This window comes from Mobula hypostoma, chromosome 19 (genome assembly GCF_963921235.1).
Source record: "Mobula hypostoma chromosome 19, sMobHyp1.1, whole genome shotgun sequence".
NCBI classification, from domain to species: Eukaryota; Metazoa; Chordata; class Chondrichthyes; order Myliobatiformes; family Myliobatidae; genus Mobula; species Mobula hypostoma.
The window spans coordinates 32,385,565-32,404,140 of NC_086115.1; the positions used below are offsets into that span (position 1 = coordinate 32,385,565).

The 18,576-nt window shown below is 44.4% G+C and overlaps 1 protein-coding gene across 2 annotated transcripts in view; it reads left to right on the forward strand.

The window, feature by feature from the left end:
• The first annotated feature begins 262 nt into the window (after positions 1 to 262).
• LOC134358929 (multiple inositol polyphosphate phosphatase 1-like) overlaps positions 263 to 18,576 on the forward strand; it is an 87,324-nt gene continuing 69,010 nt past the window's right edge. The window contains exon 1 of one of the 2 annotated variants that reach the window (XM_063071621.1): positions 263 to 1,896. In XM_063071621.1, coding sequence (XP_062927691.1) covers positions 1,128 to 1,896 — 769 coding nt within the window. In that variant the 5' untranslated portion in view covers positions 263 to 1,127. The remainder of the gene's footprint in view (positions 1,897 to 18,576) is intronic. The other variant, XM_063071622.1, reaches the window with a different exon arrangement.

Sequence of the window (18,576 nt, forward strand, 5' to 3'; positions counted from 1 at the left end):
ACTGGCAAAAAAAAGCTGAGGAGTAGATTTGAAAGTTTGGGGGTGGGGAGGGGAGAGAGAAATGCCAGGCATAGGTGAAACTTGGAGGGGGAGGGATGAAGCAAAGAGCTAGGAAGTTGATTGGTGTAAGAAACAGAAGGTCATGCAAGCAAAAAAGGAGGGGGGGGGGGAGTGGAGGAGCACCAGAGGGAGGTGATAGGCGGGCAAGGAAATAACATAAGAGAGGGAAAGTGGGATGGGATGTTGATGGGTCTGGAAGATCTGAGTTATAAGGAAAGATTGAAGTTAGGGCATTATTCCTTGGAATGTAGAAGACAGAGGAGATTTGATAGAGCTATACAAAATTATGAGTGTTACAGATAGGGAAAATACAAGCAGGCTTTTTTCCACTGAGATTGAATGCACTACAACTAGAGATCGTGGGTGAAATGTAAACTCGAGTTCGATTTGAACATTTGAGAAAAGTGTGGATAGGTACAGGGACGACAGGGGTATGGAAGGCTAGGGTCCCGGTGCAGGTCGATGGGAGTAGTCAGTTTAAATGACTCAGCGTAGACTAGACGGGCTGAAGGGCCTGTTTCTACGCTGTACTTTTCTATGACTCTATCAGTGTAACTCAGTGTTTGTTCATGTCCCAATGTCACTATCTCTCTGTAACCTGGTGTCTCTATATATCTCAGTGTAACTCAGTACTGTATCGGGTCCCGATAAAGGGACTCCGACCGAAATGTCGACTGCTTATTCCCCTCCAGATGCTCTTGACCTGCTGAGTTCCCCTAGCATTTTGCTTTGGATTTCCAGCATCTGCAGAATCTCTTCGTGTTTATAACTCGGTTATTTCTTTATGTTCCGATGCTACCGGGTACATCTAAATATTTGTCTCACTGTAACCCGGTGTCCCTAGGGGCACGCCTCAGTGTAACCCAGAAACGGAGCATCTTCCTATCCCCATTTGGACTCGGCACCTCTGCAATAACGCAGCCCCATTCACTCCATTGGCGTCATCGTAACGTAGGTTTGTAGCAGTGCAGTAACAGCCTCTATCCCAGAGCCACCGTCAGTCTCGGGCGAACCTTTTCATTCTCTCTGGTTGTTTCGTGTTGCGGCGGAGGACCGACGCGTGAACCATGCTGATTCGGTGGGCCGGATTCCGGTGCGAATTCTCCGGCCGGGGCCCGCGGGTTCTCCGGCGAGCGCTGATGATTGTGTGGGTTTGCTTGCGGCTCTCCGGCGCCTCCGCCGGCCGGTCGGCCTGGGCCGAGCATTACGGCACCAAGTCGCGGTACCGGGACGTGGGCCGGGGCGAGGGTTCCTGGCTGCCCCCGGCTCACTGCACCCAGCTGCAGCTGAACGGCCTGATCCGGCATGGCACCCGCTACCCCACCAAGAAGAATGTGCCCCGCATGCTGGAGATGCACCAGCTAGTGAAGGAGCTGGGGGACACCGGCCTCGACCTGGTGCAGGCCCTGGCCGCCTGGGACATGTGGTACCACGAGCGGATGGACGGCTGCCTCCACCAGCTTGGAGTCTCCGAGATGGCCCAGCTAGCCGAGAGGCTGGCCGCCGGCTTCCCCCGTCTCCTGGCCCCGCAAAATTACCTCGAGAACAGGGTTAAGTTCCTGACCAGCTCCAAACACCGGTGTGTCAACAGCACCCAATCCTTCATCCGAGGTCTGGAGAGGCACCTGGGTTTGCGGGACAATGCCACCGGCCAGTGGGAGGTCGACGACGGGCTGCTGCGCTTCTTTGATTCCTGCCAGAAGTTTGTGAGGCTGGTGGAAAACAACGGAGCGGCCCTACACGAGGTGGAAGTGTTCAAAACGGGCCCAGAAATGGAGCGAGTGATCCAAAAAATGGCACAGAAGCTAGGCGTGTTACCAGGGGACATCAGTATCGGTAAGTACATAAAACTTGGTTATAAATCTTGACTCTCACTTATCACTCCATGTATAAAACTGGGTGGGTTTTTGACTAATTCATCACCCTTTAGATCATGCAATGCTACTTGAGAGCACTGGTGTGATCACTTTCAGCTGTTCTGTGGTGACTCAGATGATGCAAAGAAGCAATCTCCCAGATGTAACAGTGGCCAGAGGACCCAGGGTAAAGAAGGAACTGAAGGAAATCCACATTAGGTAGAAAATGGTGTTGGATAGACTGATGGGACTGAAGGCTGATAAATCCCCAGGGCCTGATGGTCTGCGTCCCAGGGTACTTAAGGAGGTGGCTCTAGAAATCGTGGACGCATTGGTAATCATTTTCCGATGTTCTATAGATTCAGGATCGGTTCCTGTGGATTGGAGGGTAGCTAATGTTATCCCACTTTTTAAGAAAGGAGGGAGAGACAAAACAGAACCAGTTAGTCTGACATCAGTGGTGGGGAAGATGCTGGAGTCAATTATAAAAGATGAAATAGTGGTACATTTGGATAGCAGTAACAGGTTCCGTCCGAGTCAGCATGGATTTACGAAGGGGAAATCATGCTTGACTAATCTTGTGGAATTTTTCGAGGATGTAACTATGAAAGTGGACAAGGGAGAGCCAGTATATGTAGTGTACTTGGATTTTCAGAAAGCGTTTGATAAGGTCCCACATCGGAGATTAGTGGGCAACATTGGAGCACATGGTTTTGGGGGTAGGGTACTGACATGGACAGAAAATTTGTTGGCAGACAGGAAACAAAGAGTAGGGATTAACGGGTCCTTTTCAGGATGGCAGGCGGTGACCAGTGGGGTACCGCAAGGCTCGGTGCTGGGACCGCAGCTGTTTACAATATACATTAATGATTTAGATGAAGGGATTAAAAGTAACATTAGCAAATTTGCAGATGACACAAAGCTGGGTGGCAGTGTGAAATGTGAGGAGGATGTTATGAGAATGCAGGGTGACTTGGACAGGTTGGGTGAGTGGGCAGATGCATGGCAGATGAAGTTTAATGTTGATAAATGTGAGGTTATCCACTTTGGTGGTAAGAACAGGAAGGCAGATTACTATCTAAATGGTGTCAAGTTAGGAAAAGGGGAAGTACAACGAGATCTAGGTGTCCTTGTTCATCAGTCACTGAAAGTAAGCATGCAGGTACAGCAGGCAGTGAAGAAAGCTAATGGCATGTTGGCCTTCATAACAAGGGGAGTTGAGTATAGGAGCAAGGAGGTCCTTCTGCAGTTGTACAGGGCTGTGGTGAGACCACACCTGGAGTATTGTGTGCAGTTTTGGTCTCCAAATTTGAGGAAGGACATTCTTGCTGTTGAGGGAGTGCAGCTTAGGTTCACGAGGTTAATTCCCGGGATGGCGGGACTGTCATATGTTGAAAGATTGGAGTGACTGGGCTTGTATACACTGAAATTTAGAAGGATGAGAGGGGATCTGATTGAAACATATAAGATTATTAAGGGATTGGACACGCTAGAGGCAGGAAACATGTTCCTGATGTTGGGGGAGTCCAGAACCAGAGGGCACAGTTTAAGAATAGGGGGTAGGCCATTTACAACGGAGTTGAGGAAAAACTTTTTCACACAGAGGGTTGTGGATCTGTGGAATGCTGTGCCCCAGAAGGCAGTAGAGACCAATTCTCTGGATGCTTTCAGTTGAGAGTTAGATAGAGCTCTTAAAGATAGTGGAGTTAAGGGATATGGGGAGAAGGCAGGAACAGGGTACTGATTGTGGATGATCAGCCATGATCACAGTGAATGGCAGTGCTGGCTCGAAGGGCTGAATGGCCTACTCCTGCCCCTATTGTCTATTGTCTATAACAGTTTTTCTAAAAGTTTTAAGCTGGTAAAAAGAAGCATGATAATCACTTAATGTGAAATAATTAGGAACATTAATCATAAAATCAAATTGACAGGCTCCCTTTAACCCTGAAAAGATTTAGTGATGTTGGCAATGGTGGGGGGGGGGGAGGCGGGGGTAGGCAAGGAGGAGGTTTCCGTTGGTAGCAGACCTCTTTTAGCAGATGCTGAGTATAGAACCAATCTACTGTGTGCTTCAGAGAAAGCACCCCACTCTGGCTTGATTTTAGCCATCGAGCATGTAGAAATGCTGGTGTGACCTGCATACTGCAATTTGAGTACTGACCTTGAAGTAAACTGGAGCATATTGTCACAGTAAATTGAACAGCTTCATAGTAGCTCCACTCTTAAAAGGAACTAGTTCAGTGGTGAAATGGAACAATGTAACAAGGCAAAGTTCAAAGTTGAATTTATTATCAGAGTACATACATGTCACCACATACAACCCAGAGATTCTTTTTCCTCTGGGCATACTTAGCAAATCTATAGAACAGTAACTGCAAGCAGGATCTGTTAAACTGTAAACATCAGGAATTGTAAACTGTAAACAGACTGTGCAAATGCTGATAATAAATAAATAGCAATAAATAACGAACATGAAACAACAAGATAAAATAAGTGAGTGTAGTTATCCCTTTTTGTTCAAGAGCCTGATGGTTGAGGAGCAGTAACTGTTGTTGAACCTGGTGGTGCAAGTCCTGAAGCACTTGTACCTTCTACCTGATGGCAGCAGCGAGAAAAGAGCATGACTTAGGTGGTGAGGATCTTTGATGGTGGATGTTGCTTTTCTACGGCAATGTTTCACGTTGATGTGCTTAATGGTTGGGGGGGTGGTTTTCCAGTGATATACTGGCCGAATCCACTATCTTTTGTCGGATTTTCTGCTCAAAAGCATTGGTGTTCCCATAGATAGCATGGGATCAATGATGCAGTAATTTCAAACAGCTTTATACAAGAATCAGATGAGCAGTAGTTTCATCAGAGCAGGAGAAATAGAAACAGGAACAAGTGATTTTGTCAGCATGCTTTGCTTAAGGGGAAATCTCATCTGACAAATCTGTTGAAATTCTTTGAGGAATTAACAAGCAGGGTAGACAAAAGAGAGCTGGTGGAGGTTGCTTGCTTGGATTTTCAGAAGACCTTTGACAAGGTGCCACATGAGTCTGCTTAACAAGAGCCCATAGTATTACAGGAAGACACTAGTGTAGCTAGAAGATTGGCTGACTGGTAGGAGGCAAAGAGTGGGAATAAAGGGTGATTTTTCTGGTTTGCTACCAATGATTAGTGGTATTCGGTGATGGAACTGCTTATTTTCACATTATATATCAATGACTTGGATGATGGAATTGATGGCTTTTTGGCCAGTTTTGTGGATGATATGAGAATAGCTGGAGGGGCAGGTAGTGTTGAGGAAGCATGGACTTTGCAGAAGGTAAACATAAAATAATCTGCAGATGCTGGGGTCAAAGCAACACTCACAACATGCTGGAGGAACTCAGCAGGTCGGGCAGCATCCATGGAAACGATCAGTCGACGTTTCGGCCCGAAACGTCAACTGATCGTTTCCACGGATGCTGCCCGACTTGCTGAGTTCCTCCAGCGTGTTGTGAGTGTGACTTTGCAGAAGAACTTGGACAGATTAGGAGAATGAATAAAGAAGTGGCAGATGGAATACAGTGTAAGAAAGTGTATGGTCATGCACTTTGGTAGAAGGAATAAAGGTGTAAACTGTTTTCTAAATAGGGAGAAAATTCAGAGATCAGAGGCGCAGAAGGTCTCGGGAGTCCTCATGCAGGATTCCCTGAAGGTTGACTTGCAGATCTAGTCTGTAGTAGGGAAGGCAACGTCAATGTTAGCATTCATTTCAAGAGGATACAATATAAGAGCAAGGGTGTAATGCTGTGGTTTTATAAGGCATTAGTCAGACCACACTTGGAGTATTGTGAGCAGTTTTGGGCCCCTTAAGTAAGAAAGGATGTGCTGGCATTAGAGAGGGACCAGAGGAGGTTCAAGAGAATGATTCCAGGAATGAAAGGCTTAACATAGGAATGTTTGATGGCTCTAGGCCTGTAGTTGCTGGAGTTTAGTAGAATGGGGGGTGGGGGGGGGGAATCTCATTGAAACCTATTGAATATTGAAAGGTCCAGTAAGAGTAGATGTGGCAAGGATGTTTCCTACAGTGGGGGAATCTAGAACCAGAGGGTGCAGCCTCAGAATAGAAGGATTCCTTTTAGAACAGAGATGAGGAGGAATTTCTTCACCCAAAGAGTGGTTATGGAATTCATTTTTACAGACAGCTGTCAAGGTCAAGTCATTGGGTTTATTTAAAGTGGAGGTTTATAGGTTCTTGATTAGAAAGGGCATTGAAGGTTAGAGGGAGAGAGCAGGAGAATGGTGTCGCGAGGGATAATAAATCAACCATAATGGAATGGTGGAACTGACTCAATGGGTAGAGTGGCCTAATTCTGCCTCTGTGTCTAGTGGTCTCTTGCTTGCTCCAACTTTCAACAAAATCGACATCAGGATCACTCTCTGATGCTAACAGTGATATCTTTAATATCCAAAACTGTATGTTGACAGCTTGTATAAGCAGTATTCAAAATCTGCAAGTGTTCATTGTCTTGTTGATTAAAGTTATGAAGAACTGTTAAGTCTCTAATGCAATTCTCTAGCTGCAGTGGTTTTTTCGTTTTAGTTATTAATCATTTTCCAGCCTTCTGTTAAACCGCTTGTTGAAACTGGCTACTGTTCAGTGAAGTGAATGTGTATTTTGCTCTTGGGGATCAGATGTTTGGAGAACACAATTTTAATCAAAATATCAGGTTGCAGAACATTTTCAAGGTTGAAATAAGAGGTAAATCAGGAAGCAGTGACTAGGAGACATTTAGTCTTTACAAGCTTCCAATTCAGTGAAAAAATAAACGTTTGAATGAGAAACCATTACTAACATTTTTTTTGGTATCTTGAAGAGCAATTATTTAGATTAGGAGATAATGCATTTCAAACTTGACATGGGTTGGAGCAAAAGAAAAGTTGGGTGATGTGTTTTTAGCTGAAACTTGCTGCTAGCTGTTGCAACATGTCATTGTCAGAAGTGTAAACAATTGCACTTTTGGTTTTAGTTTCTCCTGTTTGCTTATCTTGTAGTTAAATTGATGTCTTTGTTCCCTATTTTCAGGGACGTATTGTATTGCTTATATTTTTATTGTTTCACAACCATAGAAACCATGGAAACCATAGAAACTACAGCACAGAAACAGGCCTTTTGGCCCTTCTTGGCTGTGCCAAACCATTTTCTGCCTAGTCCCACTGACCTGCACACAGACCATATCCCTCCATACACCTCCCATCCATGTACCTGTCCAATTTATTCTTAAATGTTAAAAAAGAACCCGCATTTACCACCTTAATTAAATTAACCTTTAATTAATATTCATTGATGAAGAATTACATGTCGTCTACAGCACTGACACTGTTCACTTGCTCCACTTTTCCACATTAATGTTTATTTTGCACTGTAGCCTTGTTCCAGCTACATTTGCCTATCAATCTATTCCTTTCTCATTCCTGAATTTGTCATCCTTCCTCCTGTATGAATGTATCAGTGCCTTCAGATCTACTGTTCTACAGAAATTAAAACTAAATTAAATAATTTTCCTTTCAGGCAAGAGGTAACCATAGCAACTTCCCCAATATATCTGTTAGCAAATTATTATCTGTTAGCTACAGTCCAAACCGTTCACGTGCCTTCTAATGTATTGAATCACTGATATGCTGCATCACAAATTCATCAAAAACTTGAACAAGAACAAAATTGAATAAGCAGATCTAAACGCTGTCCCTCCATACACAGCTTGGTCTTGGTTAACAGCTACACAATGACTTCTGTACTGTGAGATGAGCAATACACAATGCTATCAACATGGATTGGAAAAAAGTGTACAGCAAGTATATTACTGTAGATAATATTGTTATATAACATTTATTCTGCTTAAAGAGAGTCTCCATAGCTCCTTGATCTAACTCACTGCAGGAGGTGGTTGACATTATGCGTTGCTATTTACAGTTGTGCACTGAGGGATGAAGGTCATTTATATCTTTACTTATTTCTCAATGTTCGATAGATTGATATTAGAATAGATTCAAGTGTAGGCTTGTCTCTGGTATGAGGAAAATGTTGCACACAAATTATTTGTTAAGTAATGCCGAGGCCAGAACTGCTTCTTACTTGATACCTTCCTTTCTCCCCCTCCCACCGTCCCCCTCACCTGGTTTCACTTATCACTAGCGAGCTTGCATTCTTTGCTGTCCCCTCACCATCTTACTCTGGCTTCTGCCCCTTCCTTTCCAGTGCTGATGAAGTGTCTCAGCCCAAAACATTGGCTGTTTATTCTACTCCATGACCTGCTGAGTTCCTCCTGCATTTCTTTCTTTCTTTATTTAGAGATACAGTGTGGAACAGGCCCCCCAGCCCAACAAGTCACACCGTCCAGCGACACACCTATTTAACCCTAGCCTAATCACAGGACAATTTACAAAGACCAGTTAACCAACAAACTCTGGTGTGAGGAAACCGGAGCTTCCGGAGGAAACCCACACGCTCACGGGAAGGACGTACAAACTTCTTATAGAGGACGCCAGAATTTATCTCTGTGAGCTCCAACGCCTCGAGCTGTAATAGCGTCACACTCAGAGTGTGCTGCTCAAGCTTTCCAACATCTCCAGAGTATTCAGGATATTCTGAAATGATGGAAGATGTTGATGCTATAACATTGCCATGAAGTATCAGGTGGTCACTAAACCATTTTCGATTCACATGTTGTGCAAAGGTTGGACCAAAGAGCTAATTGTCGACTTCAGAAAGGGTAAGACGAGGCAACACAAAGCAATCCTTACAGAGGGATCAGAAGTGGAGAAGTGAGCAATTTCAAGTACCTGGGTGTCAACATCCCTGAGGATCTGACTTGGTCCCAACATATCAATGCGGCTATATAAAAAAAAAAGCAAGGCAGCGGCTATATATCATTAGGATTTGAGGGGATCTGGTTTGTCACCTGAAACACTCAAAAACTTCTATAGATGTACCGTGGAGAGCACTCTGACTTGCTGCATCACCGTCTGGTGTGGGTGGGGGGTGGGGGGGGCTACAACGCAGGATTCAAGTGAGCTGCAGAAAGTTGTAAAAGTAGTCAGCTCCATCATGGGTACTATCCAAGACATGTACAAGGAGCGGTGCCTCAGAAAGGCAGCTTCCATTATTAAGGACCCCCATCATCCAGGATAGGCCCATTTTCTCATTATTACTGTCAGGAAAGAGATACAGAAGCATGAAGGCAGACACTCAGTGATTCAAGAACAGTTTCTTTCCCTCTGCCATCCAATTCCTAAATGGACATTGAACCCATGAACGCTACCTCACTTTTTTATTACTTTTTTTTTTACTACTTTTAATTTAATGATTTAATATATACACACACACACACACACACACACACATATATATATATTGTAATATATTTATTTTTTTCCTCTATATTTTTCAGGTATTGCATTGTACTGCTGCAACTAAGTTAACGAATTTCATGACATATGCCGGTGATATTAAACCTGATTCTGATTTTAATCTCCAGAATGTCTGATGTTTATAACACAGGACTGAAGTTCAGTTCCCACCATGACTGTCATATTTAAATTCATTTCATTCAGTATATCCTGAAATGTTGGAACATGTTGAAACTATACCATTGCCATGAAGTACCAGGTTATCACTAAAACTTATTATATTCACATGCTGTGCAAAAGTTAGACTTTGGAGAAAAAAAGATTACAATGCCCAACTGAGTCACACCAAGTCACTCTGAAACTAGGGGCTGGCTTTAAAAAAATCAAATGAAGTGAGTTTGACCACATTCCCCCAGAGCTATCACTTCTTGCTGAGTAAACTTCAACCAAGGAGAGCTTTATTATATAACACGATTCCAAACATAGTGGCATTATTCATAACCAAACTTTGTAAGACTTGAATTTCACTTTGACTGCGGTGACAGAATTTGGATTAAAAACACTGCTGTGCAGTTTTTACTGCTTCTTCTGTGTATTATTTTTATCCATTAGCATTAATCCTGTGTGTAATTTTATTTTATTTGAATCCTGTGCGTAATTTTATTTTATTTGAATTCCAATGCACTCAAATACTTGATGAGAAATTTTCATAATCATTGTGTTTTGAAAGGGTGACAGGGATAAATAGCTTGCACTAAAACTTCTTTCAGTGATTTCTGTAGAGTGGGAAATGCTTAATGTTGGTAGAGGAACATGTGCAGTAAATGTTTTCATGATTCAAGATTCAAAAAACTTTATTGTCATTCTAACCATACATCAGCTCTGCAGGGCAGAATGAGACAGCGTTTCTCAGGGGCAGTGCAATCATAACATAACAAACGCAACACTAAATAATAAACATAACAATAAATAGTAAAACACAACAGCCACATGTCAGTTAAAATCAGTTATAAGTGTCCAGTGCAAGTTAAAAGTGTCCAAAGCAGAGTCAGGTGGAGCAGCTATTTAGCAGTCTGACTGCCTGTGGGAGGAAGCTGTTTAGCAGCCTTGTGGTTTTAGTTTTGATGCTCCTGTAACGTTTGCCTGATGGCAGAAGAACAAACAGTTCATGGAGAGAGTGTGAGGGGTCTTTAATGATGTACCGTGTCTTCTGGAGGCATCGACTCTGAAAGAGGTCTTAGACAGAAGGTAGGGAGACCCCAATAACCTCCTCTGCTCGAAGATGAAGAAACTGCTATACAGGTGTCCCCCGCTTTTTGAACGTTCACTGTACGAAACCTCACTGTTATGAAAGACCTACATTAGTTCCCTGTTTTCGCTAACAGAAGGCATTTTCACTGTCACGAAAAAAGGCAGCGCGTGAAAAAAACCGCGTGATAAAAAGCAGCGTGCGATAAAAGGCAGCGCGCGAAAAAAGGCAGCGCACGCCCCGAGCAGCCGCTCTCCTCCGGATTCAGAACTGCATTCTCGCCGGCATTGCTTAAACACGTGCCTGTGAGCAGCCGTTAGCAAGATGAGTTCTAAAGTATCGGAAAAGCCTAAAAGAGCTCGTAAGGGTGTTACACTTAGCGTAAAACTAGACATAATTAAGCGTTTTGATCGTGGTGAACGAAGTAAGGACGAAGTGAGTTTGGCTTGTGGAAGCTGACGAAGATGACGTTGAAGAGGTTTTGGCATCCCATGACCAAGAACTGAAAGATGAAGAGCTGATGCAATTGGAAGAGGAAAGGATAACAATTGAAACCGAATGAGTAATGATAAAGTACGACTTTAATTTTGAAAGGGTACGTCGGTTTAGGGCATATTTACAAGATGGTTTGTGTCCTTACAAAGAACTGTATGATAGAAAAATGTGCGAGGCTCAGCAGTCAAGCATACTGTCGTTTTTCAAGCCTTCCACATCAGCCACAGCAGACGATGAACCTTGACCTTTGACATCGAGGCGGGCAGAGATAGAAGATGAGCTGCCTGCCCTAATGGAAACAGAGGACGAGATGACACCCCAGTGTCCCACCATCCCAACCCCTAGGCCGCGGACGGATACCGATTTGCGGAGAATGCAGTGGTACCCGGGAGGCACATAGCACATCTTTAAGAAAAAAGCCGAAATAAACATGCTAATTAATTAGGTGCTGCCCGGCACGTAATTATCGGCCCAGATCAGAGACGACACAATCGGCAATCGCCTCTGATCTGGATCAACAATTATGTGCCGGGCAGCACCTAATTAATTAGCATGTTTATTTTGTTTTTTTCCTTAAAGATGTGCTGTGTGCCTCCCGGCTACCGCTGTACCCCTGCATTCTCCGCGAATTGGTATCAGTCGGCAGCCCAGAGGGTGGGGGCTACTGCACCACCCCAACCTCTGACAACTCAGCCTAACACACCATCATCAGTGTGCTCTGCACTGTCTTCCTGATTCCCGTAAGTGATACTACACTGTACATACGTTATTTCTACTTTATATAGGCTGTGTATTTTTATGTGTTATTTGGTATGATTTGGCAGCTTCATAGCTTAAAGGCTACTGGAGAGAGCTTGCGCCGTGTTTTTGCCAAGAGCGCTTGCGTGAGATTTTCGCTACGGAGAACAGTTCAGGCAATGATTGTAGAAAGTATTTCTATTTTATATAGGCTGTGTATTTATCATATCATTCCTGCTTTTACTATATGTTACTGTTATTTTAGGTTTTATGTGTTATTTGGCATGATTTGGTAGGTTATTTTTGGGTCTGCGAACGCTCACAAAATTTTCCCATATAAATAAATGGTAATTGCTTCTTCACTTTACGACATTCTGGCTTACGAACTGTTTCATAGGAATGCTCTACCTTTGGATGGCGGGGGAAACCTGTATACCATATCATATAAAGCCATATAATGTTGGCAAGCTGTTGAAGGTACATAACACACACGAAATGCTGGAGGAACTCAGGCCAGGGAGCATCTATGGAAAAGAGTAAACAGCCAACGTTTTGGGTCGAGACCTTCCTGCTGAGTTCTCCAGCATTTTGTGTGTGTTGCACTGGATTTCCAGCATCTGCAGACTTTCTCGTTTTTGTGATTTATACCATCGTAATGATAGCTTGTCCTAACATTTATTGCCCTTCCAAGATGTTGATATTGTGGTAGCTATAGAACACAAGGTAGTTGACTTCATTTTCGGAGGTGATTATTGACTGCTGCCTATTTGGTGTGAATGCGCAGTACTTCTTATCAGCCGTTGCCTGAATGTGATCTAGATCTGCAGCAAACAGACACAGGGGTGTTTCATTTTCTGAGGAGTTTTAATTGGAATTGAACATTGCACAAACATCCTCGCTTCTGACGTCACGGATGAAAATGTCATTGGTGAAATAAAGAATATCATTGGGTTTGGTTGGACTTGCAGGAGTTTCCTGAACCTGGGATGGTTGACCTCCAACAATCAAAGATATCTTCCTTTGTGTGACGTATAGCCCAACCACTGGAGTGTTTTCCCCTTTCCCAGCACTCCTTTGTGTCTCAAAAGCCATCATGCTCACCTCACATCTAAACTTTGGGCCTTGTTTTAATTAGGCCTTGAGTTAAATGTCCCTGGTAAAACTGGGAATGAACCGGCAAGTTAGTAATAGGCAGCCGTCATTCCCAAGGGATCATGGGTTTGCACCTCTGGTGGTCTGTGTCCTCCCCAGAGCACAAGCCTGGGCGGGAAGATTTGAAGAACCGGCTGTTGCCCATGCAGTGGGTTCCCCTCTCCACGTTACTGATGTAGTCCAAGGGAAGGGCAAGCGCCGATACAGTTTGGCACCAGTGTCGTTGCAGAGGTTGCCAGAGTGAAGTTGTAAACAACATCAAACTGCCTTAGGAACCCTGGCTCCAGATTTCTTCCTCGGGGTTTACTCCCAAAGCCTTTCCCACGGGTGGGCATGGCCAGAAGGCAGCGGAGGTTTAAAATCAAGATAAAATCCTTCTAGGCGGGCTGCCGTCCAAAGCTGACAAGCTCCACCTGCCTGAAGCAGCTGGTTTTGAGGTACCAGTGGTCTGCATTTGCCCCTCCTCTTGTCAGTAGAAACAGTTCAGCCGGGCCTAGTAGCTAAGCCTCACGAGAAGGCCAAGAGTTGGACTTGGTTGTCAGAGGCTGTTAGAGACGCACGCCATTTGGAGCACTTCATAGGTAGTGGGAGCTTATCCCCACTACCACCTCTGGCTACGACAATCTTAGGAACCATGAGCAAGTTATTTGTGCAAAAATTGTACGTTTTTGGGCTCATACAAGAGAATGAGGAGGTGATACAGAGGAGTTACAGGGAGGTAGTCGACTCTAAGTTGCAGGAGGCAGATGTTTGGGTGAAGCTCAGGAGAGGGAGAGAGATTAGGCACTCAGTGCAGAGTACCCCTGTGGCCATTCTCCTCAATAATAAGTATACAGCTTTGGAAACTATTGGGGGTATGACCTACTGGAGGAAGCCACAGTTACTGGCTTTCTGGCACTGAGTCTGGCTTTGTGGCTCAGAAGGGAAGCGGGGAGAAACAGGTTGCAGTAGTGATAGGGAATTCCATAGACAGAAGAACACACCGGAGATGCTGTGGACGTGAAAAAGAAACCCAGATGGAATTTTGTCTGCCAAGGTCAGGGATGTCTCAGATTGGGTCTACAGCATTCTGAAGGAGGAGAGTGAGCAGATGGAAGTCGTGGTACATATTGATACCAATGACATAGGTAGGAAAGGGAGGGGATCTGAAGAGAGAATATAGGGAGTTGGGTAGAAAGCTGAAAAACAGAACCTCGATTGCTGCCTGTGCCCTGCGCCAGTGAGGTTAAGAATAGGATGAATTGACAGATGAATGTGTTGCTGAGGAAATGGTGTGGGGGGCAGGGTTTCAGATGTATGAATCATTGAGATTTCTTCTTGGGAAGGTATGACTTGTACAAAAAGGATGGGTTACACCTGAACCTGAGGGGGACCAATATCCCAGCGGGCAAGTTTGCTAGAGCTGTTGGGGAGGGTTTAAACTAATTTCGCAGTGGGATGGAAATCAGAGTGACGGGGCAGTTGGTATACGTTGATGCATTGTGTAGTGAGACTGTGAGGAAGGACAGGCAGCTATAGGGGAAAATTGCAGTTAATGGGATGAGTTGAAGTGCAATATGGGGGCAAAATCAAAAAAACTGAAGAATACAGGACTGAAGGTGTTGTATTTGAATGCACACACTATGCAGAAAAAAGTAGATGATCTTGTGGCGCAGTTAGAGATGGGTAGATGTGACATTGCTAGTCATAGCTGAAGGAAGATCATAGTTGGGAGCTTAACATCCACAGATACACTTTGTATCGATAGGACTGGCAGGTAGGCAGAGGAGGTGGCATCATTCTGTTGTAAAAATGAAACCAAATTCTTAGAAAGAGATGACATAGGATTGGAAGATGTAGACTTCTTTTAGGTAGAGTTAAGAAACTGCAAGTGTAAAAAGACCTTTATGGGAGTTATCTCCAGTAGGATCCAGGATGTGGGATACAAATTGCAACGGAAGATAGAAAAGGCATGTAAAAAGGTCAATGTTACAGTAGTGAAGGGGGATTTCAAAATGCAGGTAGATTGGGAAAATCAGGTTGGTGTTGGATCCCAAGAGAGGGAGTTTGTAGAATGGCAACGAGATGGCTTTTTAGAGCGACTTGTGGTTGAGCCCACTAGGGGAAAGGCAGATCTAGTTTGGGTGTTGTGTAATAAACCAGATTTGATTAGGGAGCTTAAGGTAAAGAAACCCTTAGGCAGCAGTGATCATAATACGATAGAATTCGCCCTGCAGTTTGAGAGGGAGAAGAGGTAGTCAAATGTATCAATATTACAGTGGAGTAAAAAGAATTACAGAGTCAAGAGAGAGGAGCTGGCCAGAGTTGATTGGAAGGGGACACCAGCAGAACAGCAACGGCTGGAGTTTCTGGGGCAATGCAGAAGGTGCAGGATAGATGCTTCTCAAAGATGAAGGAGGATGAGGCAACCATGGCTGACAAGGGAAGTTAAAAAAAAGAGAGTGTATACTGTAGCAGAAGTTACTGGGAAGGTAAAGGATTGGGAAGCTTTTAAAAGCCACCAGAAAGCAACTAAAAAGCCTTAAGAAGAGAAAAGATGAAATATGAAGGTAAGCTAGCCAATAATATAAAAGGGGTTACCAAAAGATTTTTCAGGTGTATAATGCTTAAAAGAGAGGCGAGAGTAGATATCGGACTACTGGAAAATGATGCTGGAGAGGTAGTAATTGAGAACAAAGAAATGACGGACGGACATAATACTGTTTTGCGTCAGTCTTCATTGTGGAAGACACCTGAATCAGATGGACTACACCCGAGCGTTCTGAAAGATTGTGGAGGCATTAGTAAAGATCTTTAAAGTATAACTAGATTCTGGAATGGTTCCAGGGGACTGGATTGCAATGTCACTCCATTCTTTAAGAAGGGAGGGAGGCAGAAGAAAAGAAATTATAGGCTCCTTAGCCTGATTTCAGTCGTTGGGAAGGTGTTGGAGTCCACTATTAATGATGAGGTTTCACGGTACTGTACTTTGAAATGCAGGGTAAAATAGGCCAAAGTCCTCACCTACCACCCCACCAGCCTCCGGGTCCAACATATTATTCTCCGTAACTTCCGCCACCTCCAACGGGATCCCACCACTAAGCACATCTTTCCCTCCCCCCCTCTCTCTGCATTCCGCAGGGATCGCTCCCTACACAACTCCCTTGTCCATTCGTACCCCCCATCCCTCCCCACTGATCTCCCTCCTGGCACTTATCCGTGTAAGCGGAACAAGTGCTACACATGCCCTTACACTTCCTCCCTTACCACCATTCAGGGCCCCAAACAGTCCTTCCAGGTGAGGCATCACTTCACCTGTGAGTCGACTGGGGTGATATACTGCGTCCGGTGCTCCCGATGTGGCCTTTTATATATTGGTGAGACCCGACGCAGACTGGGAGACCGCTTTGCTGAACATCTACGCTTTGTCCGCCAGAGAAAGCAGGATCTCCCAGTGGCCATACATTTTAATTCCACATCCCATTCCCATTCTGACATGTCTATCCACGGCCTCCTCTACTGTAAAGATGAAGCCACACTCAGGTTGGAGGAACAACAGCTTATATTCCGTCTGGGTAGCCTCCAACCTGATGGCATGAACATTGACTTCTCTAACTTCCGCTAAGGCCCCACCTCCCCCTCGTACCCCATCTGTTACTCATTTTTATGCACACATTCTTTCTCTCACTCTCCTTTTTCTCCCTCTGTCCCTCTGAATATACCTCTTGCCCATCCTCTGGGTCACCCCCCCCGTCTTTCTTCCCGGACCTCCTGTCCCATGATCCTCTCGTATCCCCTTTTGCCTATCACCTGTCCAGCTCTCGGCTCTATCCCTCCCCCTCCTGTCTTCTCCTATCATTTTGCATCTCCTCCTCCCCCTCCAGCTTTCAAATCCCTTACTCACTCTTCCTTCAGTTAGTCCTGATGAAGGGTCTCGGCCTGAAACGTCGACTGCGCCTCTTCCTATAGATGCTGCTTGGCCTGCTGCGTTCACCAACAACTTTGATGTATGTTGCTTGAATTTCCAGCATCTGCAGAATTCCTGTTGTTCAAAGTCAGTATGGTTTCCTTGAGGGGAAATCTTACCTGACAAATCTGTTGGAATTCTTTATGAAAATAACAGGCATGATAGACAAAGGAGAGTCATTGAATGTTGCTCACTTGAATTTTCAGAAGGCTTTTGACGAGGTGCTGCAAATGAGGTTGCTTAACAAGATAAAAGTCAATTTATAAGAAAGATACTAGCATGGATGGAACATTGGCTGATTGGCAGGATGCAAAGAGTGAGAATAAAGAGGGTATTTTCTGGTTGGCTACCAGTGATGAGAAGTATTCCACAGGGGTCGGTGTTTGGACGGCTTTTTTAATGTTATATGTCAATGATTTGAATGATGGAATTGATGGCTTTGTGTCCAAGTTTGCAGACAATATGAAGATAGGTGGAAGGGCAGGTAGTGTTGAAGAAGCAGGGAATCTGTAGAAAGATGAAATCGCTCATTGATATTGATGGCCAGTCAGTAATGCAGGGGTCTCCAACCTTTTTTGCACCGCGGACCGGTTTAATAAGACAGGTGAGAGTAGATATAGGATTGATAGAAAATGATGCTGGAGAAATTGTAATGGGAGATGAGGAGATGGCAGAGGAACTGAACTCTGAAGACTGAATTTTGCATCAGTCTTCACTGAGGGAAGACAGCAGTATACCGGACACTCAAGGGTGGCAGGGAAGAGAAGTGTGCACAGTCACAATTACGACAGAGAAAGTACTCAGGAAGCTGAATAAGCTAAACGTAGATAAATCTCCTGGACCAGATGGAATGCACCCTCGTGTTCTGAAGGAAGTAGCTGTGGAGATTGCGGAGGCATTAGCGATGATCTTTCAAAAGTCGATAGATTCTGGCATGGTTCCGGAGGACTGGAAGATTGCAAATGTCACTCCGCTATTTAAGAAGGGGGCAAGGAAGCAAAAAGGAAATTATAGACCTGTTAGCTTGACATCCGTGGTTGGGAAGTTGTTGGAGTCGATTGTCAAGGATGAGGTTACAGAGTACCTGGAGGCATATGACAAGATAGGCAGAACTCAGCATGGATTCCTTAAAGGAAAATCCTGCCTGACAAACCTATTACAATTTTTTGAGGAAATTACCAGTAGGCTAGACAAGGGAGATGCAGTGGATGTTGTATATTTGGATTTTCAGAAGGCCTTTGACAAGGTGCCACACATGAGGCTACTTAACAAGTTAAGAGCCCATGGAATTACGGGAAAGTTACATACTTGGATAGAGCGTTGGCTGATTGGCAGGAAACAGAGTGGGAATAAAGGGATCCTATTCTGGTTGGCTGCCGGTTACCAGTGGTGTTCCACAGGGGTCCGTGTTGAGGCCGCTTCTTTTTACATTGTACATCAACGATTTAGATTATGGAATAGATGGCTTTGTGGCTAAGTTTGCTGACGATACGAAGATAGGTGGAGGGGCTGGTAGTGCTGAGGAAACGGAGAGTCTGCAGAGAGACTTGGATAGATTGGAAGAATGGGCAGAGAAGTGGCAAATGAAGTACAATGTTGGAAAGTGTATGGTTATGCACTTTGGCAGAAAAAATAAACGGGCAGACTGTTATTTAAATGGGGAAAGAATTCAAAGTTCTGAGATGCAACGGGACTTGGGAGTC